Source organism: Echeneis naucrates, chromosome 14 (genome assembly GCF_900963305.1).
Source record: "Echeneis naucrates chromosome 14, fEcheNa1.1, whole genome shotgun sequence".
In the NCBI taxonomy this organism is placed as follows: domain Eukaryota; kingdom Metazoa; phylum Chordata; class Actinopteri; order Carangiformes; family Echeneidae; genus Echeneis; species Echeneis naucrates.
In genome coordinates this window covers 11,344,770-11,369,863 of record NC_042524.1, presented here as the reverse complement: position 1 = coordinate 11,369,863, position 25,094 = coordinate 11,344,770, and the positions used below count along the sequence as shown (strand labels likewise).

General features: G+C 42.0%; 2 protein-coding genes across 3 annotated transcripts in view; both read left to right on the top strand.

Annotated features, from left to right (window-relative positions):
• The window catches only part of nrxn2a (neurexin 2a), a 73,979-nt gene extending 72,500 nt beyond the window's left edge, over positions 1-1,479 (top strand). The window contains exon 21 of the mRNA XM_029519813.1: positions 516-1,479. Within this exon, the coding sequence (XP_029375673.1) occupies positions 516-1,318 (803 nt within the window). The 3' untranslated portion in view covers positions 1,319-1,479. The remainder of the gene's footprint in view (positions 1-515) is intronic.
• A 3,660-nt stretch (positions 1,480-5,139) lies between these two features.
• LOC115054345 (pecanex-like protein 3) lies at positions 5,140-24,196 on the top strand. Of its 2 annotated transcripts, none has more exons than XM_029519529.1 (36): positions 5,140-5,463; positions 6,547-7,033; positions 7,221-7,429; positions 7,530-7,635; positions 7,851-7,890; positions 8,064-8,159; positions 8,461-10,203; positions 11,886-12,015; positions 12,218-12,387; positions 12,754-12,811; positions 12,897-13,038; positions 13,178-13,335; positions 14,273-14,426; positions 15,361-15,393; positions 15,493-15,664; positions 15,860-15,970; positions 16,075-16,166; positions 16,302-16,411; positions 16,760-16,865; positions 16,975-17,067; positions 17,178-17,328; positions 18,304-18,448; positions 18,799-18,973; positions 19,084-19,192; positions 19,328-19,457; positions 19,566-19,624; positions 19,736-19,951; positions 20,311-20,564; positions 20,744-20,974; positions 21,419-21,522; positions 21,621-21,768; positions 21,885-22,115; positions 22,259-22,533; positions 22,622-22,791; positions 22,918-23,321; positions 23,498-24,196. In XM_029519529.1, the coding sequence occupies exons 2-36, from the start codon at positions 6,881-6,883 to the stop codon at positions 23,648-23,650; spliced, it is 6,831 nt and encodes a 2,276-aa protein (XP_029375389.1). In that variant the 5' UTR covers positions 5,140-5,463; positions 6,547-6,880; the 3' UTR covers positions 23,651-24,196. The 2 variants fall into 2 exon arrangements, with proteins under 2 accessions (XP_029375389.1, XP_029375388.1); XM_029519528.1 differs by having other exon boundaries at positions 18,796-18,973.
• Positions 24,197-25,094: the final 898 nt, after the last annotated feature.

Genomic DNA, 25,094 nt, shown 5'->3' with positions numbered 1-25,094 from the left:
CAGATGTGTTTACAATAGCATGGCAATTTAATTTACTGTTCTTTTGTTTGTTGTGTGCTCTGTCTGTTATATGCTCTTCATTCAGCTGCCGCCTTTCATGGGTCACCTTGTGTGTTTGTGTCTACATGTGAGCTCTTTGTTTTTTTTGCTTTACTGTATTATGTTTTTTTAAAATTAAAAATCCAAATCTGCACACGCACAGACACACAAACACATGCTAAAGCCAGAAAAGCTGTATACATTGTTAAAAAACACTGTCATGGGGGTTTAAATTTGTTTTGCTTTTCATGTGCCAAATGTTGATGTAAATTCTATTAAAAAAATCAGCATAATATGTGCAGTCACTATTAATAATATTACTCATAAGCCAGCTAATATTAGTTAAATTCCTCAGAAATATTCTACGTAACGAGCAGATCATGGATCTACTTAAATGAGCACAACTGTTTAGCCTGAATTTAGGTTTTTACACTGTTCTAATTTAGGATCCCCTACCTTTTCTGTTTCCTTTCTAGGAGGTGAATTAGTGTTGCCTATTATAACAGTGGATTCCCTTGAGACCCCATCCATCGCCACCCGTTACCCTGTCATTCCCCCTCCTCCTACCCTTCTATCCCCACTTGACACCACCAAAGAGTCCCTGATACTCCCCCCTCACCCTTCCTGCCCCCCGGACCAGGAGGACTGTGGTGACCCTATAGAGGTCTCGGCCTTCGGCTCTGGGGAGATGACGGAATCAGATGATGAGGACTTTTACAATAATAACTCCCCCATGGTCACTGACAGGACAGTCCTTCCTCCACCTCCCGCCGCTGGTGAGGGTGGAGTCAAGAAACCCCACCCCCTACCTCCTTATGTTCCCACCACCAACCCTGACCAGCTCCACATCCCTGCAGGCAAAATGAACACCCGTGACCAGGTGTTTCTGCCCCCTGCTCCTCCATCCTCTCGAAATACACCAGGACTAACTTACCCCCCCAATTTTCCCCATGTGCCCACAGCCAACCCCACAGCCTCTGATGAAAAGAGCCAACCCGGTGCCGTGGAGGTGATCAGGGAGTCCAGTAGCACCACGGGGATGGTGGTTGGTATTGTGGCTGCTGCTGCTCTTTGCATTCTTATCCTTCTCTATGCCATGTACAAGTACCGCAACCGGGACGAGGGCTCCTACCAGACAGACCAGGGCCACAATTTTGCCAATAATTCCACTGTGGAGGGCAATGGAGCAGTGGTCAAAGACAAAAGCACAGCAACGGCCTCTGTGGCCAAGGCAATCACAAAGGGCAAAAAGAACAAGGACAAAGAATACTATGTCTAAGGATGCAGACAGAAAGTAGGCAAGTTTGGACTGAGACAAGAGGATGAGAGTGAATGCTTTAGTTTCACACCCTTAATTTGTCTGGTTGACCATCGGTGAAATTTCACAGGCCACAGAAAACAACCACACAAAGCAAAGGTATCTTGCTTTTAACGGATACATTTCTCTCAAACGTCAAGGTTGTCCAGCTCCTATCAGTGATGAAATCTTCATCCATGACACAAGATCTGACTCATCCTCTGTGTCGCAACGTGCACTGCATTCACCAATTCTTTGTTAGTGTACCATTTTTTTATGTTTTTAAAAAGCAAGAGGAAGCATATCCACTTCTGCTTTGTATATAGCATGGATATGATACAGTGACGAAAGCGCTGAGAATATCTGGAGAGAGTTGCCTAAATGTTTTCTTCGTCTTTCTTTGTAATCTTCAGTCTCAATTCTCTGTCCTCTCATGAGGCGGAACAGGCCAGTTATTGAATTTTTATGGCAGATGAGCAGAGAGCACCAAGGTAATTCTGACTGCAGTCAAAACGAAAGCCTTTATTTGGAGAAGACATCATCTCTGAGGCCTCCATGTTATGTGGTTTTGAAACTCCCTAGGCACGCTGTCTCTGTTTAGGAGAGCTGGTATTATGTTACTGGTGCAGTCTCAGAACTGAAGCATGATGTGTTGCTCGGTGAAAAATAAATCAAATTTAAAGGGATTATTAAATCACTCAACATATTCCTGCAAGTGAACTTTATAGTATGATGGATCAGAAGAAGTGACATTATTTATGTGAGCCATCACAGTCAGTGTGCCATGCCATTCCAAGTAGGAATAATTGTGAACAAGTCAGTCCACTCCAGTGAAGGTATTTCTCTGTAAACATTGCTTGTATGTACATATAGAGGTTAGCCTTGTGTATTCAAGGGAACAGGTATGAAGAATAAATGCCCATCCCCCCGACAGCTTTCATGACAGCATCTAAACCGCCACAAACCAAACTTCACAGGAATCTTCGGAAACATGGATTCACAAAGGAGGATGTTTTTCTGAGTCCTTCTTGGAAAGGAAGAACCAATCCAAAACTGTTATGGGATAATTCAAAAGCACACAGAAAATGTAAACATATCTCTGAGACATAGGTATTCCTTGTAAAACAGCCAAACATGTATTGTTTTTTTCTATCAGTTACTAAAAGACTATTCTGAGATGACTAATTGAAGGTTTGTGAATTGTATTGATATTTCTCTGATATTTCGATGTATCTTGTTGCCACTCCTCTTAACACGTTACATTTTAGATTGCCTTTTACTTCAACCCAGAGAAGAAGCACACTTTCCTCTTCTACAGTATCTGCTAATATTGTTTGTTTTGGTTCTCTTTTATTTAGTTTTTGCCTTATTTACAATTCATATCATGCAGAGAAAACACAAGAATGGAACAAACAAATATTTAGTTTTGTTGCGTTGTGCATTTTATATGTGCTGAATCTGTTATTCAATGGATCTGATATTATAAAGCCATTTTCTCTGTTGAGTTACGTCTATATTTACTTATTCATGCTGTGATTCCCTGTTATAGTTTTTTTTTTTTTTTTTTTTTTTTTTTATAAAAGTGCCATTCAACATGAGCAGCTTGGCGCTCAGAAAATATTCCATTCCGCACTCATTGCTATTGTATAGTGTTCATGTGAAATGGATCTTAATATGTGTACAGAACGTGGATAAAGATGAAAATACACTTGATTATATACTTTGTACACACCTGTGTTGTGAGTTGCTTTATGTAAATTCAAAATGAATATTCACTCTTTGCATTTGCCTTGTACTTACATTCTTGACACTGAAGTTTATATGGCAGACAAATTCAGCGTGAACTCAGGCTGACATAAATTAGGATTTCCAGCAACAGTCGTGGTAAAAATAAGGGTATGTAGTGTGAACGTAAGTGACGCTCTCACAGACGCTACATCTCAAATAATAATGTAATGTACTAATTTGATTAATCCATCTTTTGGTGATTAAGTTTTGGGAGTTGTGAATCTTTTGGGATCCAAAAAACTGTGAATTCACCATTATGTAATTTTACAAAGGTCACATTTTGCTAACAAGATAAGTTAACATGCTTATTGTGAAGGAACAGCATTTCATACAAATTGCAGGTCATGCTATGTTTAAAAAATGTGTCTTACACTTGAGTTTCATCATCATCTACTCTTTCTTTCTCTCTCTCTCTCTCTCTCTCCCTTTTGGCGTTGCATAATAGTGGTGTTATTCATGCCTGGATGTCCATTAATTATTTTGAAACGTGGAAGAGTTTTCCTGCATGTTACACCTCTGCTGCTAACTGATTTAGGTCTCCTATAGCAGAACATATACATTTCATTTTAAGGCAAAGTATACACATGAAGCTTAAATAAAAGGAAAATGTTAAACCAGCTTAACTCATGTTAACATAATGGAGAGGTTCAGATTAAGGTGCTAGATATCAAGTGCATAATTTCTAGTTTTCCAAAACCAATGATATGATTTAATTGGTCCTTTAATACAAACTGTGTTACTTCCCAACATAAGAGTATTGCTAATTAAAGTAAATGAAATTATCCACATAACAGTCCTTTGATTAGACAAAAATCTGCTGCATGCTTGTGAACAGCATCACAGTTTGTGTTGGCTGACTACCCCCTACTGAAAACATTAGGAACTGTAGGATGGAGAAAAACTGACCACACTGATGTGACGTAACAGTTGCCTTCACTGAAGCAGGCATATTTTTTTCTATGATTAAAAAAAAGAAAAAGGGGGTCACCTGTCCTATTCCCCTATTTGTGCAGGGGTCGACAGGGAATAATCCTGTGGGGTTTCGGCGAGGTGTGGTGTCAGCATGGGTCTTGTGGCAGAGAGATCTGATTTGTGCTGACATGGGGAATCAAGGAGGGTGGCCACAGGATACAACAAGCCACTACTGATCGTTGCTGAAATGTCACAAGTCTAATTCAACAAAACAACTTTGACAACCACTTTACCACTTCCACTGTACTGACCCCTGTTCCACGTCCAATCCAGGTTTTCTTCATATTGTAAGTACTTCCCTTATGCATGCACCTTTTTGTCTATGTATGTGTATGTATCCATATTTAGTTTCAAAGTTAACATGTTTACATAAATTTCTGATCAATTAATTAAATCAGTATTCATGTAGTTCATGACTTCTCCTCAGAGCTTTACCCCTAGCTGCCTCTTTACATTAGTGAGACCTCTGTTAAGTTGCCATAGCCATGACATTACCTCTGCTTCTTTTAACCTTCCATGCATCTCTATAGAATGACACGACTTCCCCTAATATAACAAAGGAACAATAAGTCCTTCAGCAAATTGTCCAGCTCCCAGAGAACCTGATCTCATCATCATGGAGTTGGTCTGGGTTTGCAAGAGAAGACTGTTCTCCAAGTTCTCCAAGATGTGTGTTGAAGAACTGAAAGCTTGTCAGGATGGATGGATGTTTTTTTCTGTTCACTGCACTTTGCATGAAGCCGGTTGATCAATTCAAACTAGTAATTGTACTTAAAAAATAAAATATTTGCATTACTTGATTTTTAATGGCCAAACCCTTCGCACAGATTTGTATAAAATATAGAAATGTTTTAGTACTTGAGATTTGAGAGAGAAATACTCTATCCATGACGTCAGCTCAAACGACCAATCAGCGCCATGGGAATCGGTATACACACACACACACACACACTCAGTCGCTCTCTCTCTCATCACGCACGGTGCGTGCGCGCGCGCGTGCATGCGTGTGTGTCAACTAGTTGTTAGCCAGCGTTAGCAGCTCAGTCAGCTAGCTTGTAGGAACATTTTCACACAGGCACCGTTTGTGCCAAGAAGCTGCTGCCGTTCGTCATGAGACGGGACCTCCGCCGCTTCCGCCGCCTGTCCGGGAGCCTCCGATGCCAAAGAGGATGAGGAGCGGAGAGAAACAATGACTGCTCAGCCAACGCCAACAGAAAGTCAGGCTCCAGTTTTTGCTCAGGCGCTTGCCCACTCGATAGCATCCTGAGAAGGAAAGCGCTGAGATTTTTTATTTATTTATTTTTTTTTTTATCAAGGACTGGATGCGGAAGGAGGATATGAGGCAAGCTGGACAGCTAATGCTAACTGTAAGCGATGCTGGCACCCCAAATGTGCATAACATTTGACTGTGAGCACAATTGTCAAATCTGCCAAGCTAATCTAAGCTAACGTTAGCCAGTGACAAAGTAACCTAACGCTCCCCTAGCGACCAGCGGTTATGCTAACTTGTGTTGGGGAGCTGGTTTCGGTGTCGGTGCTAACGACAGGGACATTACCCAGGCTGAAGTGCTGATATATGCGGCCTAGCATTAGCCTGTGACTAGCATCAAGCGATCTAATGATGTTTAAAGTTTGTCAGCTAGCTTCCAGCAGAGTCCTGCGGCTGTCGATTGTGTATTCATGTTTACTGAGGTGAACAAGGCGTTGGTGGTTTAGCAGGTCGCACTTCACCGGTCAGAAAGGCACACACATTCGCAGGCGATGCTAAATTGTGTTTTAGCTTGCTAATGTCAATCAGAAAACTTAATCTAGCTGGCACTGCACTGGCCCGGGCATTAAAACAGAGTGATTTAAACTCAGTCACCCTGTAGGTAATCTACAAGAATTTATAAGTTATGTCGTGTAGCTTCTCTGTAGCGCTGTCTTGTTTTGAAGGCATCCAGATAGCTCATTTTAATCACCGTAATGCGTGTCAGTGTCAGCTTTCCTTTTTGTGATCAGTTAAAAATATTACACTCAGCTCCTCTTCAGTAGCTGGTTAAATTATTAATATTGTCATCTAATGTAGATTGAATGGTAAAGGGAGAGAAAAAAATCCTGAGCCAAAGTTATTAGGCGAATTTTTTTTTTTTATTATTTATTTTGCTCAATACATTCAAGACCTGCTTTATTGAATTAGGAGGAATCTCGTTTTATTGTAGATTTTGTGAAATTTAAAGAAGTACTTACAGTGAGACGGACAAGAAAGACTCAAAGATGCTGATCTTCAAAATTTATATTTGCATGCAGGCAACTGACATATTTATACAATAACATCTAAACTTATTTTGTGATTTTTCTTTGAAATTTCATGAATGGATTATCGTCTAGAATTCATTGTGCTTCACAGAATACAATGTTTGAAGTATGTTTCAAATAAGGCAACAACCCAGTTTTCATCTTTCTTACAGATGAATGTTTTTTCATACATTCAGTGGGTTACCAATGTGCCAAAAGGTCACTCTCCCGATTACTCAATAAGGATTAGGCTAGAGCCTGGCAACATTGGTGCAGGGAGGGAGCGCATACTGGCACAAGAACATGCAAGGATTCTTGACCTCAACTGAAGTACACATATCCAAGACACAGAACGATTGTCCTTGATGAAACAGTCTTGGCTAACCTGCCATTACCAATGGAAGTGCCATCATAGGCATACAATACTGTGGCTCGAACTGCTGCACAGGATTTGAGCTACAGCCCTGGAGGAAGCCTTCCAGCTTTTGGTTGAATCTGAAGGTGGAGATGGGATCTCAAGCTCTTCAGATATTGCGGCAGGGTGTGTGGGCTTCTCTCACAGGAGGCTGGTATGTGGACCCCCATCAGAGCACGTTCTCCAACTGCTTCCACCTCTACCTTTGGATATTTCTGCTGGCCTTCCCCTTTCTTCTTTACATGGTAAGCACATTTTCACAAAAGGTTCTGAATAATGAATGAAAGAATTTTTCTAAATATTGCCTTGCACAATTGTTTTAAATTACTAGGCATGGCACCTGCACCAAGCAGGTTGAATTTGGTGTTTTTCATCATGGTAAAGAGATATTATTTTGTTTTAGTTTTTCTGTCATTCTATTTTTCCTCTCAGGCTCTTCCTGCTAGCTTGGTAGTAGCAGGTGTCTACTCTGCAGTGGTGGCAGTCTTTTTCACAGCCATCAAAGTGGTGAACTACCGGCTTCATGCTATGTTTGATCTTGGGGAGATTATCGAGAAGAAGCAAGCCTCTCTCACAGCTGAAGCCCCAAGGACAGAAGAAGGAGATGATGGTTCATGTGCTCACGATGGGAATCAGCACAGGTAGGAATGCATTTTGGGACTAATTTTGGAGAAAATATGAAATTACAATGGTGTGAAATGTTGAATCCTTTTAATCTTCTGTTGTGCAACTTCCTCTCAGGGATAGTCATGTTGGTGTAGAGATGACTGTGTTTCGGAAAGTCAACTCAACACCCCCAGTGCGCTGTAGCTCACAACATTCGCTGTTTGGATTGAACCAGGTGTCGGTGAGGCTTACTGTTTTTTGCAGTAGGATGCAGTCCTCTTTCTTGTCCTCATCATTTCTGTAGTCTTACTCATTAGAAAATTTTCCCTGCCAGTCTGGTGGGAAAAATTTCTTCATTGGGACCAAATATTTTAATATCTTTGTAGGTATAAATAGATGTGTGTTCTTTGTACTTTGATGCACCAACTTTGTATGTGTTTATTTTTTATACTCCAGGAGTTCTTGCCACAGCTTGAGGATACAGGGGGCACGAAAGGTAAATGAATTCTGAATTCTGTGGTGCCAAAATGTATATCAGTATCAGGTTTTTATTTTAGATAGTGCTATTTAATATGTAACATTAGGTCTTTTACAATTAAATGTGTATAGTCATCTTGAGCTGAATGCACAGTGTTTCTTTGTTGAGTGACTTCCTTCCTTTTACCTCAGATATCAAAGAGCTATTGCGGGAACAAGGAAGCAGTAATGTCATTGTTAGATCATCTCACCGTGAGATCCTACGGCAGAGTTCCCAGGACACCATTAGTAAGTCTTGCTACTAATCAGTATACATGAAATGAGATGCATGCAAACTGAACAGCATCTCATCATGCCTGTATGAAAACAAGTCATGCTCAGGAGGCCCATAATTCTTATAGTCCTCTGTAGGCATGACTCTTTAATCCCATCCAATGGGGTGAAGAACAGCGCGTGCTTCCATATGTATAACAAAAAGATAAAAGAATAAAAACAACTGTGGACACTGAGGACAGCATTGAAAACCTTTCTGATACAGTCCTTATTTTTTTATTTTTCAATAAAATTTTTGGCCTCTCTCACTGTACAGGAGCTCCCAATATCATCCAGTCCTGCATCGCTGCTAGTCTGGGAGGGGATTTCCCAGGCCTCATGGGAGTATCTGGAGTGTCAACTGGATTTGGAGAACCTGGAGACTGCTTGTCTATCCCCCCTTCACCCTCCAGTCAAGAAGATGGAGGCGAGAAAGAACAGTTGCGGGAAGTGGAGGAGTTACCAGAACAATTGTCTCAACAGAGTCCTGAGAACAATGGGTTGGGGGCTTATTCTCCTCTTGGCCCTTCTGCAGAATCTGAGAGCCTAGGGGATACCCCCCTCAGTCCCCTAATAAAAAGCAGTTTAAGTGAAGAGTTGAGCGAAAATCTCCTGGGTTTGGGCCTTGACTCTGTGGCGTTTGCGCCTGGAACTGAGCACCCAGGCAGCCGCAGTGGAGTGGCTCTAGCTGCTGGTTCCACAGACAGCTGCTTTAGTGCAGGTGGTGCCACCACAGACCGTGAGACACTGAGCACTGTTAGCAGTTATCGCAGTGAAAGAACTGATTCTACACAGTTGGAAAGTCCTTCATTCAGTCAACCACGGCCTGTAGATGGACAATTGGCAGCAAAAGCAATAGGTTCTAACATCCCTGAGCTCACAGAGGATACAGCAGGACAGGGTGGTAGTGATACCGATAACCTGTCAGACAGTGTTTTAATCCGTTCCCCTTCCAAAGAATTCTCTCTTAGCCAGGGGCTAGACAGGACACTTGTTGAAGGAGAGGATTTGCCCCTTGTACCCTCTGATATTGCACAGCCTCCCCCTCTCCAGAACTCTTCCCCTTCAAGTAGTGGCCACTCAGAGGTTTGTGATTTAGACAGAAATCTCCCAGTTCCTCCTCTACCACCACCTCGTCAGGCCAATTCAGTGCCCTCAGGGCTGGCCCTGGGTCTTGTGTGTTCTGAACCTGCTTTGCCCATATCCTCTACTCCCTTCTTACTGTCTGACCAGCCTGCTCTGCAAGCCCAGCAGGTCGTGCGTCCTAAGGACTTAAAGCTGCTGCGGGCCAGCGGCAGTAGTGTGGGGCATAGGCCAGGCCGAAGGAAAGCTCCACGCAGGCGAGCTGCGGCAGGAAGCAGTAGTTTCGACTGTGGATCATACAGGCGTCATCACAATCATAGACAACACAGAGATTACATCCCAGTACGCAACCGGTTGGGTGCCAAGGCATACAGTGAAAGTCTGTTTGAGGATTCTAGCGATGAGGATGATGGCAGTGACATGAGTGCTGGTTCTAGTCTGGGCTCCCAGCGTCGATACAGCTCAGATGATGATGATGATGACGATGATGACTCAAGTTCCTCTACCTCCTGCTACTCCCCAGACCTTGCTAACACTGGCGTTACATCCCCACTCCCCCCTGCTGCTCAACTCCCCACTCCTAGGGAAGGGGATTTACCTGAAACTGCTGGCCCTTCTCATTCTCGTGCTGCTCAGCGCTCTTCTAGCACAGCTAGTGCTAAGACTCACGCAAGAGTGCTAAGTATGGACGGTGCAGGTGGAGGCCAGAGTAACACAGCGGCTCAGCCTTCTACTCTGCTTACATTGCCCTCCACCTCCACCCCTACACCACGAACTCTCACCATCTCGAAGTCTGATCTCGAAGCCCGCACTATTCATACTGATGGTTTCCCAGGAAGTCATCATCATCGGCTGGACTCTCTTGGAGACTCTTGGGCTGGCAACCAGATGGGCTGGAGGGCAGGAGAGCTGGTTGAAGAGGGAGCTGTGGGAGGAGGTAGGTGTGATTATTTGTGTATTTAACTTTGAGCTCTTTTGAGAGGTCATTTTCTAGTATAGAAGGATAGAGCAGCAGTTTCAGCATGTTCAACTCATGAAAAGAAATAGCCAGTCAGCAGAGTCTCAGTCTAAGGACCCACATTATACCTACGAATATTGTTGACTTGACATAATTTACTGACCATAATTGCAAAATATTATCTTGCACTTTGTGAATAAAAAAGGGTGAGATAATTTAAAAAAAAAAAAAAAAAAAAAAAACTTAATCACTTATAAATTGTTGTGGAAATTCTCTGCTGCTGGCGAAGAATGAAATAGAGACTTCTGCCGGCTGACAAGTATTTATTTTCTTTGCAAAGAAAACGTCAATCATCACACACTTTGAAATAATTTTTGGGAATTTTACATACTTAAAAATGACCAGTGAGTGGCAACTAAAACAGTCCTCATATGGGATGCACACAGATTACTATTGACTATAACTGTGATGTATCCTTGTAGTTTCCAAACCATGATGAAAAGAAGGATGACGAAAATATTACTAAATTTTTGTTATGAGTCGGCCTCTTGACTACCATCTTCTGTGACATAACAGTTGTGCCATCACTCAAATTAGTAGTTAAAAATTGAGTGAAAATCAACAGCATGAAAGATTTTATACAAAAATTGAACCTTCTTTCATAGTGCTGGGCCTCAGATTAAGATTAAACCAGCAGACAGACAGGTCAAATATCACCTGAAATTGATCTTTTTTACAGACAAAAAATTGTTGTTCTGCAACAAATTTTGCAGATAATTAAGTGAATGTGTGTGAAAACTTTTGATAAGTGTGTTAGGATCCAGTGTTTATTTAGACAATAGAGAGAAAATTAGGCAGCATGCATTAGTTGTTTCACCTTAAGGCAGAATAAAAATTTGCTAAAAATTATAGGTTCACGTTTAAGTACAGTGCATAGTGTGCATACACCACAAATGACCATAAACAAAACAAAAAACCATTCATAACATTTGAAAGTGCAAAAGAGAAGGTAGCAGCAGATTGAAACATGCCAGGGAAAATGTAGTTGTTCTTTTTAAACTACTAGTAACTAGCAGACAAGTCAGTCGTATTTCCGGATGTGAGGTATTTTTTTGTACCCATTTGTAAGCTCTCGTGTTTACACTACATACGTCACATATATCGCAAAGTCATTTTTGTGACTTTCCAATCCCCTTCCCTGCACAGTTAATAATTTGAAGAGCTTCTTTTTACTTTTATGTAAATGATAAGGTGCTTTCAACCAGGCTCCTGATTGCCTTTTCAAGTATGTGTTGGACAACAGCAAAGCTCTTCAGCTTCCTGATGAAGAACATTTGCTGGCTGGCTTTCTTAAAAACGATCTCTGAGTTTGCGTTCAAAGTAGGTTCTGATCAATAACTCTGCACTTAAAATGTAATTCTTCTACAGGCTCTGTATGAAAGGGCCCATGTTCGTGCTTCCTCTTAGTTGTGTGCCTTTTTTAAAAGCTCTCAATGCATGGTTTGCATAAATACAATGCTAAATCAAGGTCTTACAATGGCAAAAGAAAAATCCCATAATAGTCTAATGCTATATTTGGTTTCCATTTTAAATGGTGCTTTGGTTGGTGTCCACTGACACTGTAAACTATTGCACTGATGTAACTGATAACCTTTCTCTAGCTATGGCTCCAGAGGATGGGGGAAAACATGACACAGTCAGCAGTGTGAAGAGGACCCAGGCCATACGCAGGAGACACAATGCTGGGAGCAACCCTACACCCCCCCCTTCCACCATGGGATCCCCTCCCAGGTTAGTCGACTAAGTGATTCAGTTTTGCTTTGTCTCAACTATGCAGATTTTTTTTTTTTTCTCCCCACACTTTCTACCAAGCCTGCTAGATGATAAAAGCAAAATGAAAAATAAAACTTGAAATTTCAAATAATAAAAAAAAATCCTATTGAAAATGTGTGCTTATTCAACATGTTTTGTTTTTTGTTATTTGTTGTTGTAGCCTGCAGGACCTTCAGCGGGCTCGAACCTCCTCTCATTCACGGACTCGCACACTTCCCTCTGCCTTACAGTTTGCCTCCTCACTCCTACTGCCCCGAAGTGGCATCCACGAGGCCTCTACCTTTGACGATACATCAGAGGGTGCAGTGCATTATTTTTATGATGAGAGTGGTGAGTTGTTGGCTTTCAGCATTTGCAGAAAGAAAATTTGCTTCCTGTAAGTCATAAGTCATAGGTCACTCTAAAATGAATTTTGGCAGGAGCTTTTTCCTTATCCCTACCTGATAAATATAAAATAATATTTAACTAATTCATTCTATTCTAATTCAAGGATATGAAGCAATCAGTCAGGATTTACTAGATGGATTCCAATCAACAAATGTATAAAAACATGACAGATTTCAGCACAAAAAAGACAAAAAAAGTCGTAGGAGTTATCTGATCCAAGATTTCCAAAATAATACTGCAGCCAATGTAACTGCAAGTTATTCCCTGAGGAAAGTATTCCATTTTAGTCTTGTTTCTGTTGTGTTACAGGAGTGAAGAGGTCCTACACATTTGGACCTGCTGGAGGTGGTTATGAGGACCCAGTTCAGTAAGTTATACATTGTTTGTTTGTTTGTTTTTGAAAATATAAGACTTAAGTTACAATCAATGACATAAAAATGTCAACCTCGCAGGGAACGAGAGAGGCAGTCCCAGTCCTCAAGCTTCACCTCCACTGAGGTCCAGGAAGGGGCACCAGTCCTGTCTATGCTCCAGCCCAGGCCTGTGGCTTTACAGGGCATGCAGGTGCGCAGGGTACCTCTGGAAATGCCTGAGGTTAGCAGCCTTTCATGTTCAATGTGGCAGATTATCTTTGGTACAATGTCAGACAAAAAACTCTGGATTCGACCTCAAAAGGAAAAGTCAGATTGCTACATCTCTCTTCAGTTCATCACTTATTTCTCCTCACCTTTAGTTCGAACTGGATCATGAGTCTCTCCAAGAGTCCCAGGAAAACACTCTGATGATTGAGGAGAAAGCCAAACCCAAACAATACTATCGCTTTTGGGTACTGCCTGGGAAGTGGCTGAGGGTGCGATATGATCGATTAGCTCTCCTGGCCTTATTGGACAGGTAAGGCAGACCAGAAGAAGTATTCTAGTCTTTTTCTTTGAAAAAAAAAAAAAAAAAAGCAAATATTGCACTTAGTTGTTCTCTGTTAATGAATGATACAAGAAAATAACTTATGAGTGAATTTGTGACATTTTTTATTTAATTTTGCCCTTGGTTCTATCTTTTCAGGGTATATTTCAAGTGAATGCAAGTAATTTTCTTTGAAATAGGTGCAGAGAGACTAACCTCAACCCAGGCAAAGCTCATTCATAAGTGTTTGTATATGTTTGCTTGTTTTTTTTTTTTTTTTTTTTTTTTTTTTTTTAACTCTAGACAGCAGTCAAAAGCAGAGTGCCTCTGTTTACAAACAGATGGTCATGAAATGATAAATATCAGCATGTATATGGAAACAAAACAATTGTCTCTCATGCTTGAGGCTGCACTTACTGACCTCAAGTCATACATAAACTTGTGTGACCTCATGATTTTCCAGGGCAAAAACATAAAAGAACATAAAAATGGTTATGGCACTGGTTGCCCTTCAAAAAATTATCAGTCTAAGGACTGTATGTTGACATAGTGGTTAGCACTGTTTCCCCACAATAAGAAGGTTGTGGGTTTGGTTCCCAGCCTGAGGCCTCTCTCTGTGGAGTTTGCATGTTTTCCCCGTGCCTGCGTGGGCTTCCTCCAGGTACTCCGGTTTCCTCCCACCGTCCAAAGTCGACATGTTTGGGTTAACTGGTGGCTCTAAATTGGTTTCTGTGTCTTGGCCCTGTGATGGACTGGCTTGGGTGTACCGGGAAAAAGAAAAACAGAAGATGAATGACTGCATTTCCAAGGAATTTTCAAATCATATTAACTACCTCAATCAAGTGATGGTGGTGTGCATGATGTATATAAATATAGATAGAAATATAGAAACATTTGTTTAAATGGATTTCTCTGAATTCTGTTTCAGGAACCGGCGAGTGGGAGAGAATGTGTTTGCTGTGGTGCTGGCCAGTCTTGTGGCCTTCCTGGGGTTCCTACTGCTGCTCCAGGGCTTTTTCAGGGACATCTGGGTCTTCCAGTTCTGTCTGGTCATTGCGAGCTGCCAGTACTCCTTACTGAAGGTAAATTGGCCCTTTTATATTTGGTAATGACATTGACATCTCATTGAGGGATCTGATTTAGGAGTGAGACCAGTATATAAAGTATAAAAGACACAAAGCAAAATTAAGGGCAGAGATATAAAACTTCAATGGTTTCTGGAGATGTATTCAGATACGTATTCAACTATGCATCAGTTAGAGCATATTTAAATACTGCCATTATTGGAAATTTGTCCAAACAAATGAGGCTTAATGTTCCTGAAGGCAAGGCCTATTAAAAGTATAATATCTTGAGCACAAGCATTCCAATAAATTGTAGTGTTGATCTTACCTGATATAAGGGGAGAGCAAGCCAACACTCTGGCAGAAGACACAGATCTATATTAATGGGTGCTTGATGGTTGGTTGGTGATAAATCAAAGAGCTGAGTGAAAGGCAGCGTCACACTTTAAGCTTTTAAATAAGAGAGTGTCTATAAATAACAGCAAGAAAAAAAAATCATGTCCCCACACTACTTTCCTACTACATGGTGGGACACATAACCAGCTCGTTTTTAGTTTTGAACAGTGGCAGTGTTTCGCGGGATCTTCAAAAACCTTAGCAGAAAAGAGAGACAGTGGCACTTTGTTTAAATCGACTTTGAATGGAAACCAAGATGAGAAAAAGATGGTGGGAATAATAATTACAAAATAAATGCACACATTTGTGAAGCTAATTGAAATCAATGTGGACTTGTCTTATCTCCAATTTTTTTATGACAGCACTGCATTTGAGGACTCAAAGAGCTGCAATGTATATGTTGAAGAGTTCAACATCTTTATGTTGACAAAACAAATATCAAATATTTATGTGTGTCTTGTATTCAAGCATATATCCTTTCAGGGTTGCATCATACTTGTTTTTATTCATAATGGATGTGAAACCTGTGAAGTTTAAATTCCCTCCTCTGTTTTAGAGTGTACAACCGGATGCAGCTTCTCCCATGCACGTGAGTAGTCATTTTTTTAATACGCTAACGTTTTCCAAAAGGCAAAACAAGCCCTCCTGTGACTTTTGTGACTTTGTCTATTTGTCTTCTTTTATAAAGGGCCATAACTGGATCATTGTGTACAGTCGTCCAGTGTATTTCTGCTTGTGCTGTGTGATGATCTGGATCTTTGACCTATCTGGGCGCTCTGGAAGCCTGCAACCCTTCACCCTCTACGGTGTCACCTTCTTCTCTGCACAATTCCTGCTATATGTCAGGGATATGCTAATTGGTCAGTTTGTTTGTTTGTTGGTTGTTGTTTTTTTTTTTTTATCAGCTGCGCTAGCTGTCACACTAACACTTGAATATGTTTTCATATTTTAGTGCTAAGTTAGTTTAAATCCAAAGTAGAATAATTAGAGCGTATTTGTATCTGATCAATATTAATAATTGATTTCCTAATATGCACGTGTCTTTTGTCCAACAGTGTTTGCCTTGTGTTTCCCTGTCATTTTCCTGTTCGGGTTGCTACCTCAGGTCAATACGTTTGTGATGTGTCTGCTGGAGCAGATCGATATGCATATTTTTGGTGGAACTGGTAAGAACTTGTCAACAGCTTGACGATATGAGAGTTTGTCAGCAGATTAGAATTTAGTAAGTGATCAGGCGCCTCCCGATTTGATTTGTGCTTTTCTTTCTCAGCCACTACCAGCCCCCTCTCATCTCTGTTCAGCCTCATACGCAGCATGTTGGTGGCTGCTCTGCTGTATGGATTTTGCCTTGGTGCGATCAACGTAAGTTGACCAAAGACATTGTCCATGGAAGATAGGGTGCTTTGGTGTTTACTCTTTCAGAGCTTATGATCAGAGTAGGATTTGATATGAACAATTCTTAATTAAATATTTGTTTTTTTGTTTTTTTTGCATCAGGCACCCTGGGGGGATGCCCATGTGCCAGTACTGTTCTCTGTATTTTGTGGCCTCCTCCTGGCCTTATCCTACCACCTCAGCCGCCAAAGCAGTGATCCCACCATCCTTTGGTTAGTATATTGTTTCACATTGTTGAGTATGGCCTTAGATTTCATTATGATTTAAAGATGGTCAGAATTGTATGCAGTCTATAGAAAATGCTGATTCCTCATCAAATGTGCCACTGAAAACATTTTCCATATGTCAGTGGCAAAGCTTGCACGCTGAACTGTTCCTGAATCCTGTGCATTGAATTGAAGACCAATGGCACTGCTGTGCTGCTGATATTCTGATCTCATTGCACTGCCTGTGTAGACTTTGATGTCTAACCTTAGCTTTTTGCTATACTCTTCGTGGGTCTTTTAGTTCTCATGTTGTTTTTTTTTTTTTTTAAATTTTGTTTTTATCTCTTACATCAGGTCACTTGTCAGGTCTAAATTATTTCCTGAGCTGGAAAATCGAACACCAGAAGAGCCCCCTGTGGAGATCAAGGACCCTCTCCCTGAGAAGCTGCGTAACTCCGTGGTAAAGAGCCCCCCTAACTTGCCTGCACAGACTGATAATTTTTCTTTGATGTCATGGTGTCATTAATTTTAAAGTCATACTTTTGCACCCTCTCACTTTCTCTTTGTAGAAAGAGATTCTTCATTCAGACCTCGTCATGTGTCCCCTCATGGCTGTGATTACCTTTGCTATTAGTGCCAGCACAGTTTTCATCGCTCTACAGGTTAGTTGGAGCAGGGTTTATGATCCTCATTATTACAGCATATTTCTCACAGGGTTTCAGTGACAAAAGGACATAGACCTATCATTCTAATTGTCCTTTTTGTTTTTCAGCCGGCTCTTAGCTTTGTCTTGTACATCCTGGCTGGAGCTGTTGGCTTCATTACACACTATCTGCTGCCACAGCTCCGCAAACAGCTGCCATGGTTCTGCCTGGCTCACCCTGTTCTCCGCTCCAGAGAGTACAGTCAGTTTGAGGTTCGAGGTGAGTACCTTATTGGTCTTCTGTCCTCGCACACATGCACAGAACATGCATGTGGAAGCTTTAACACGACTGCAAATTGAGCTCCCTAGTACCAGTCACCATTTAAACCTCAAACAGTTTGACTTATTTTGAAATAGGAAGCATAATTTCTTTCAAGATTGAACTGATAATTAGTAATTAGAGACGACGACTCAATGAATCAGCATTACTACTGATTTGGCTGAATTAACTTTTAATGCTCGATCAGCCCATCACATGACTGGCCTTGCGGAAAATTGCCAATAAATTCCATCGAACGTGCCTTCATGCTAATATGTTGGAGTATGGTGAATATTTAACAAGGTGTTCATTTCTGGTTGGTGCTGAAGCCAATCCCATCTCACCTCAGACCTACAGACAATTTAGAGTCACCAATCAACTGAAACATGCATGTCTTTGGACGGTGGGAGGAAACCCACGCATGTGGGGAGAACATGCAAACTCCACATAGAAAGGGTACCAAACCTGGGAACTGAATCCATAACCTTCTTGTTGTGGGGCAATAGCACTAACCACTCCACTGCTGTGCTACCTATATTAATGTGAAATCAAAAGTATTCAGAAACAGCACAAAAATTCCAAGACTCTAAGGGCTAACATTGAAAGGGTTACACTAAAAGATATATTTATATTTTTATATATATATATATATATATATATATATATATATATATAGTGTGTGTATATGATAGTGTACTCTGCTCCCTCCTGTATCTCCATTCCAAGCATCATATATCATACTGTGCATCCATTTCCAATATTTGATAACATCTTTGGATGATACACTGTGCCACCACTTGTATAAACAAATTTTCAACCTTCTCCAGTTTAAACAATTTTCTTCCAGATCTATTTCACAGCTGTGGAACACTGGAGTTTTTGATGTGGATTTTCCCAACAAGTATGTAAGATTGTCTTTCTTTTTGTTTGCCCCAGATGCTGCTCAGTTGATGTGGTTTGAGAAGCTGTATGCATGGCTCCAGTGTGTGGAGAAGTATTTCATCTACCCTGCTGTGGTGCTTAACTCCTTAACTACAGAAGCTCGAACTGTGGGTCAGAACCACAAAGAGATGGACATACAGTAAGCCTTCCTTCATTCTCCAAACATTTCGCATTTTTAAATATATTACCCTGCGCCCTCACCTGTTTTCCCAGAGGTGGACATTAGACATCTAAACCATCCCCAAAGTGTATGGCTTTCTGCGGCGAGTGCTCCACAAAAAACAGAAAATATATTTCTCACTAAAATCATCAAACAAGCCTCAGTCTCTGCAGTAGTTCTGTCAAGAATACTTTATCAGTTAAAATGTAAAATGTGCAAGTTGAATCTGGGTTTGGAGATCTCCTATCATTCTCACTGGATGGCCTTTAATTTTGTATGTCAATAAGTGACACTGATTCTCGCTCTTTCTTTCTCGATGCCTCCAGCAGCCGAGCTCTCTTCATTTCAGTCGCAGGCATGAAATTGCTGCGTTCGTCCTTCTGTGCCCCGTCACAGCAGTACGTCACGTTGTGTTTCACTACACTCTTCTTCCACTTTGACTATCCACACTTTTCGGAGACCTTTCTTATCGACTACTACTTCATGTCCATTCTCTTCAGCAAGGTTAGAACACATCCCATCAGTTTTGAATTTCAGTCGCCATTTATACAAAGTCATTTAACTTTTTTTTTTCCCCACTTTGTCTGATCTTAATTTGTCATTTGAATTCTCAGATGTGGGATCTGTTGTACAAGCTTCGTTTTGTGCTGACTTACATCGCTCCCTGGCAGATCACCTGGGGATCAGCCTTCCATGCCTTCGCTCAACCCTTTGCTGTGCCCCGTATCCATTTCTTTACTGTTGTCAGTTATGATGTTCCCATTTTAATGTATAAAACAATCTAATCCAGCACAAACAATTGCTTCAAAATCTTTGTTTATTTTGTTGTTGACATGTCCTTAACTGAAGTTACTTCAGACTCTGCAGTGCTCTTCGTCCAGGCTATCTTTTCTGCAATATTTTCCACCCCCCTTAACCCTGTCCTAGGCAGCGCTGTGTTCGTCACCTCATACACCAGACCTGTAAAATTCTGGGAACGTGACTACAAGTACGTTTTTGACCAACTTATCTGTGCAGTTGTGACACCATGATTCTTATAATCCAAATATAAAGCATCTCTTAATTGAGTTATAATGCTGGTTTGTCACCTCTGTAGCACCAAGCGGGTTGATCACTCTAACACCAGGCTCGCTACTCAGTTAGACCGCAATCCAGGTAATGCCATAATGTTCTCTCCCCATGTGATCATCTGTGTGTTTCTTTTTGTTGTTGTTCTCTATTTAAAATCATCCGTTCTTTTTTTTTTTTTTTTTTTTTTTTTTTAAGGGGCTGACGACAACAATCTGAATTCAATTTTCTACGAACACCTGACACGCTCTCTGCAGCACAGTCTGTGTGGAGACCTGCTGCTTGGCCGATGGGGCAATTACACCACAGGCGACTGCTTCATCCTTGCCTCGGACTACCTCAATGCTCTGGTGCACATCATTGAGATTGGCAATGGCCTGGTCACCTTCCAACTGAGGGGTCTAGAGTTCAGAGGTCAGCAGTAGGGGATGATGGTGCTGACAATATTAAAAGCTTTTGCAAAGATTTCAGTTTTTGCTGAACAGGTTACTTGGGACTTGTTTCATTTTAGTCACGCAACCCTAAAAGAGGGATTAGAATCTAAAATTATGTTTATTTCATAAGATTGGTTATTTTGAGATTCATCAGATAAAGAAAATGTCTTTAGAGGTCTTGTAGTCTTATGTTTACTTCAGTACGGAAAGTGCATGAAAATACTTGAAATGATGGTAATTTAAAATTGAACTTTGCATAATGTCACACAATGGTACTTCACAGCTATGTGCAGCCAAGTATTTGGGCAGCTGATCCTCATCTGCCTCACTTCTGTTCAGGTACCTACTGTCAGCAGAGGGAGGTTGAAGCCATTACAGAGGGGGTGGAGGAGGATGAGGGATGCTGCTGTTGTGAACCTGGTCACCTGCCCCACATGCTGTCATTCAATGCTGCCTTTGGACAGCGCTGGCTGGCCTGGGAGGTGGCCGCCACAAAGTATGTACTGGAGGGTTACAGCATCAGTGACAACAATGCAGCCTCTATGTTGCAAGTATTCGACCTTCGAAAGATCCTCATCACATATTATGTAAAGGTAAGAAAGGAGGTCATTTTCGGCTTTTCTTTTTAGATATCGCTTCTTGCTAACACTTGACCTCGCACCATAGCTTTTCCTTTTTTCTTTTTTTTTTTTTTAACTACTGGAATATTTTAGTGTGCCTTTGTGTATGTCTTCAGAAATAATTTGGATCATGTGTTTGTTACCTTTAACAGAGCATCATCTACTACGTGAGTCGATCTTCTAAGCTGGAAGAGTGGCTGACTAATGAGACAATTCAGGAGGCTCTGCAGCCTTGTCTCAGCCCGAGCTATGTAGACAGCGACCCCACCTTCAATCTAAATATTGACGAAGACTATGACCACAGAGCCTCTGGGATAACCCCCTCCTCGTTCTGCATGGTTTATCTGGACTGGATTCAATATTGCAACAGTAGACGTCAAACGGTGAGACCCTCTCTCTTTTCCTCTACTTGTCATCCACATAGTGGCCTCTTGCTGACCTGTTACCAAATATAGCCTACCCTCATTTGTCCAACCTTTGACGTAAAACTTCACACTGCAAACCAACAAATTACTTTTCATAATGTGAATAAGTGAATATGCAAAAGTGAAAATGCTAAATGTTTGAAAGCTTGGTTTTACTTCTCTCAACATATTCCTGAAGTAACTGAAGGCAGTGTCCCTCAGATTTACTGGAACATTTTCAAGTTCCTACAAGTAACTAATAGTAGTGCCAACTAGAACCAACCACTTTCATGCTTAGTCTTTAGAAATTAACATGCCTTAAGATGAAAATAAAAGAAATATTCAAGTAAAAAAAAAGAGGGAGCCATAAAACAGACATGGTCAACGTTTCATATTTTATCCTAACTCTCTATTGTGTTGTAGCCTGTTACTTGTGAAAGAGATTCTCCACTCGTCAACCTCTGTTTTGGGCTATGTATCTTGGGAAGACGAGCTCTGGGCACAGCTTCCCACAGCATGTCTGCAAGGTGAGATCCCCAACCTCCTGTAATAACGACGGTACCTGTCATTACTCAGATATGTGCCGGCTATATGCAAGATATAATATTTTGTAACTATTTTTCAGCTTGGAGCCATTTCTCTATGGCCTCCATGCACTCTTTAAGGGAGACTTTCGCATCACGTCACCTCGGGATGAATGGGTATTTGCAGATATGGACCTGCTGAATCGAGTTGTGGCACCAGGCGTACGGATGTCCCTCAAACTGCATCAGGTACCATTTTTCATAAACAAACAAACAACATAAAAAAAAAATCACAGCTAAGGTTAGAGTACTGATTTTTTCTTCACTGAATTCAGACCACCCCTGTACTCTGTGTTTCCCTGTAGGACCATTTTACATCTCCAGATGAGTATGAGGATCCCATGGTTCTGTATGATGCCATCACTGCCAATGAGGAGAAGATGTTGATATCACATGAGGGTGACCCTGTGTGGCGTAGTGCTATTCTAGCAAACATGCCGTCACTGCTGGCTCTCCGACACATCATGGATGATGGCAGTGATGAGTACAAGATCATTATGCTGAACAAGAGGTTCCTCAGCTTTAGAGTCATCAAGGTGAGAGCTCTTTTAGTCCATTGCTTGTTATCACCATAGTTATGAGTTATTTACTCTTAACTAAATAATGGTTGAGCTGTTTATATTTAGCCCTTTGAGCTCTGCATGCCACGCCTGACTTGTCTTTGTGCTGCCAACTCTAGGTGAACAGAGAGTGTGTGCGAGGGCTGTGGGCTGGACAACAGCAGGAGCTGGTTTTCCTGCGTAATCGTAACCCAGAGCGTGGCAGCATTCAAAACGCCAAACAGGCCCTGAGGAATATGATAAACTCCTCATGTGACCAGCCCATTGGCTACCCCATCTATGTGTCCCCCCTCACCACCTCATATGCTGGGGGGCACAGCCAGCTCCGGTCTGTGTGGGGAGGGCCTGTCAGCCCACACAACATTTACACCTGGCTCATCAGTAGCTGGGACAGGTACGTAGTCACATGAGACGTGTATATACACACACACACACACACACACCTTTCAGGGACCGTAACATCCCCAAATTTGTGTCTGCAGGTTACAGAAGGGTTGTGGCGCCGGCTGTAACAGTGGCGGTAACATTGAAGATTCTGACTGTGGAGGCGGCTCCACCTCCATCTCAACCAACCCAGCTGTTCATACCACCCAGAGTACGCCTGCCTCCAGCCTTCCACAGCCTCACATCACCACTGTCCAGCCTTCCATGGGTAAGACCTGAGAGCAACCACTGCTTTTCTCAGCCTGCAGTAGCGTTTACTGAAAAACTGCAACTTTCTGTTTAGAACTTTGAGTGAGGTGCAAGTACGAAAGAAATGATTTTTATTGCATTTCAGGTACAGACAACCCTGTAGGTCCAACCCAAAACTGGCCCCACCACCCCCAGCCTCTTCCATTAGCTCTGCTCAGTCAGTCAGAGGGCAGGATGGAGACAGGACTGCTCACATCCCTACAGAGAACATCCTCCATTCAGGGGCTCCTGGGCCAGCAGCTGTCCAGCTCCCAGCTCTCCTTCAGCAGCACTGTGGCTCCACCTCCCCTGCCAGGCCCAGAGCGCTTCTGCCCGGCGAGCCTATTGGAGACCTCTGGGCACAGAGTAGGCCAGCGGGCTGGCCTTGGCCAGGGCAGTGGACTTCACTATGAGTGCCACTTTGGCAAATGGAGTTTTTCAGGCAGGAAGGGCTTTAATGGGCCGGCTGCAGTGGAGGGGGAAGGAAGCGTACAGACCATACGCACACAGGTGAGGAAGCTGTCAGTATATTTACTGTTGATAGTCCCGGTCATGTCCAGCCCAGGGAATAAAAAACTTTGACTACAGGTCAAAGTGACCTTTTTTGTAATTGTTGCCGACAGGCATTCATTTTAGCTTTGTTGACAAATAGCGGTGAATGTTCTCCAATCTGGCTTCTTTCACAGCCTACTTCTCCTGCACCTCTGCAAGAGGTCGGTCTAAACCAAGATCCTCTGGGAGCCACTCAGACGATGGATCCAACCCTGTTGACTGCAGGGGACCCCCCCACTCCCCGAGAGGAATCCACAGAGCTGCCTTTACTTGAGCACCTGCGCTGAGTCTGCACTAAAAGACCCCAAGCAACGTCGTCTGCAGTGATAGCACACCGCGGTTGAATCTGGACCGGAAGTGTCCCATCCAAACTGGACGCATTCCAGCCTTCAGCTCTCATTCCACCAACTCTTGTTTAAGTGACTGTGTAACCGCAGTGTAAATCCTTCTATGGCCAACTGCAATACTGGATTGATTTGGTCAGATACTGGTCACCCCTCTCCTTCTCTGCCAAAGGAGTTACACAGTTGGATGCTGAGCTGATGCACGTCAGATCATGAAATGATTTCAGCCAAAGTCAGCTTTAATCAAGACTGAGGAGATACTCCTTCTTTACTATGTTTTTCCAAACAAAGGCACTCAGTGTCTCTATGGACAACCTTTTGGTTGCAACAGTAGTGACAGGCCAGAACAGCCAGTGCAATTATAAGGGATATTTTGCTCGAGGATTGTTTATTTTTCTATACTGGAAAATAGAGGCTCATCTCTGACTTTCTCACACTTGACGTCTGCACCAGCAGGTTTTTGTTTTTTTTTTTCTTCTTAGTTTATTTTTTCGTTTTAGTTTTTTTTTTTTTTTTTTTTCTTCTTCTTTCATCACTAATCAAAATAAAAATCAGTAGGTTGCTGTATGTGCAGGTGAGGGCTATGTGGAAACCATGATAAGCCTTGATTTGTCCTTTTTTCCCCCAGCCTCACTGGACCGACAGCCATGTGTCAAATAATCAGTACATATTGAACTGACTTTCTGGAGCCTCCACTTCTCCCCTGCATATTCAACAAGGACAAAAAAACCCATCCCTCTAAAATGTTATCTTTGTCCTCTGGCCTAGTTCTTACAGAGGTGCCTGACCACATCAACACTCACCAGTTCTGTCTTGGAGCAAGTTTCAGGGAAAAAAAAAGAAACTCCCTCCCATCCCAACCAACGTGGTGCTTTTACCGCTAGTTTACAGTCTATTTAGGCCTGGACACCAGTCCTGAATCTGACTAGCAACGGAGAGGTGGGATGGCTTGTGACAGAGCTGGTGTCCATGTTGAGCAGAGGGTGATTCCAATCGGTGAAAATTGTGTTGATCACAAATCTGGAGTGTTAGAAGCTTAAAGCTGTTTGTGTTTGGTGAGTGGAATGTTCTTTTTTTTTTTTTTTTTTTTTTTTTTGAAGTTTTACTTTACTTGAAGAATCACCAGTTGCTCGGTGTGTTCGGGGCGCCGAGTTAGTTTTCTTTGATCAATAATTCTCCCTCTGATCAGATCAGGTCAGCTCATGACTCGTCTCAATAGCAGGGACCCAGGCTGCTTTGTGTGGGAAGCTCTGTTTTCTTTGCCTGCAGTACGGCCCCTCACATTGCTATACTACTGCTTCTGCATCTCCTGCTACTACTAATATACCCACTACTACTGCTGTTTCTACAACAGTTAAATCCAGCGTTTTAGTTGGAAATAAACAAA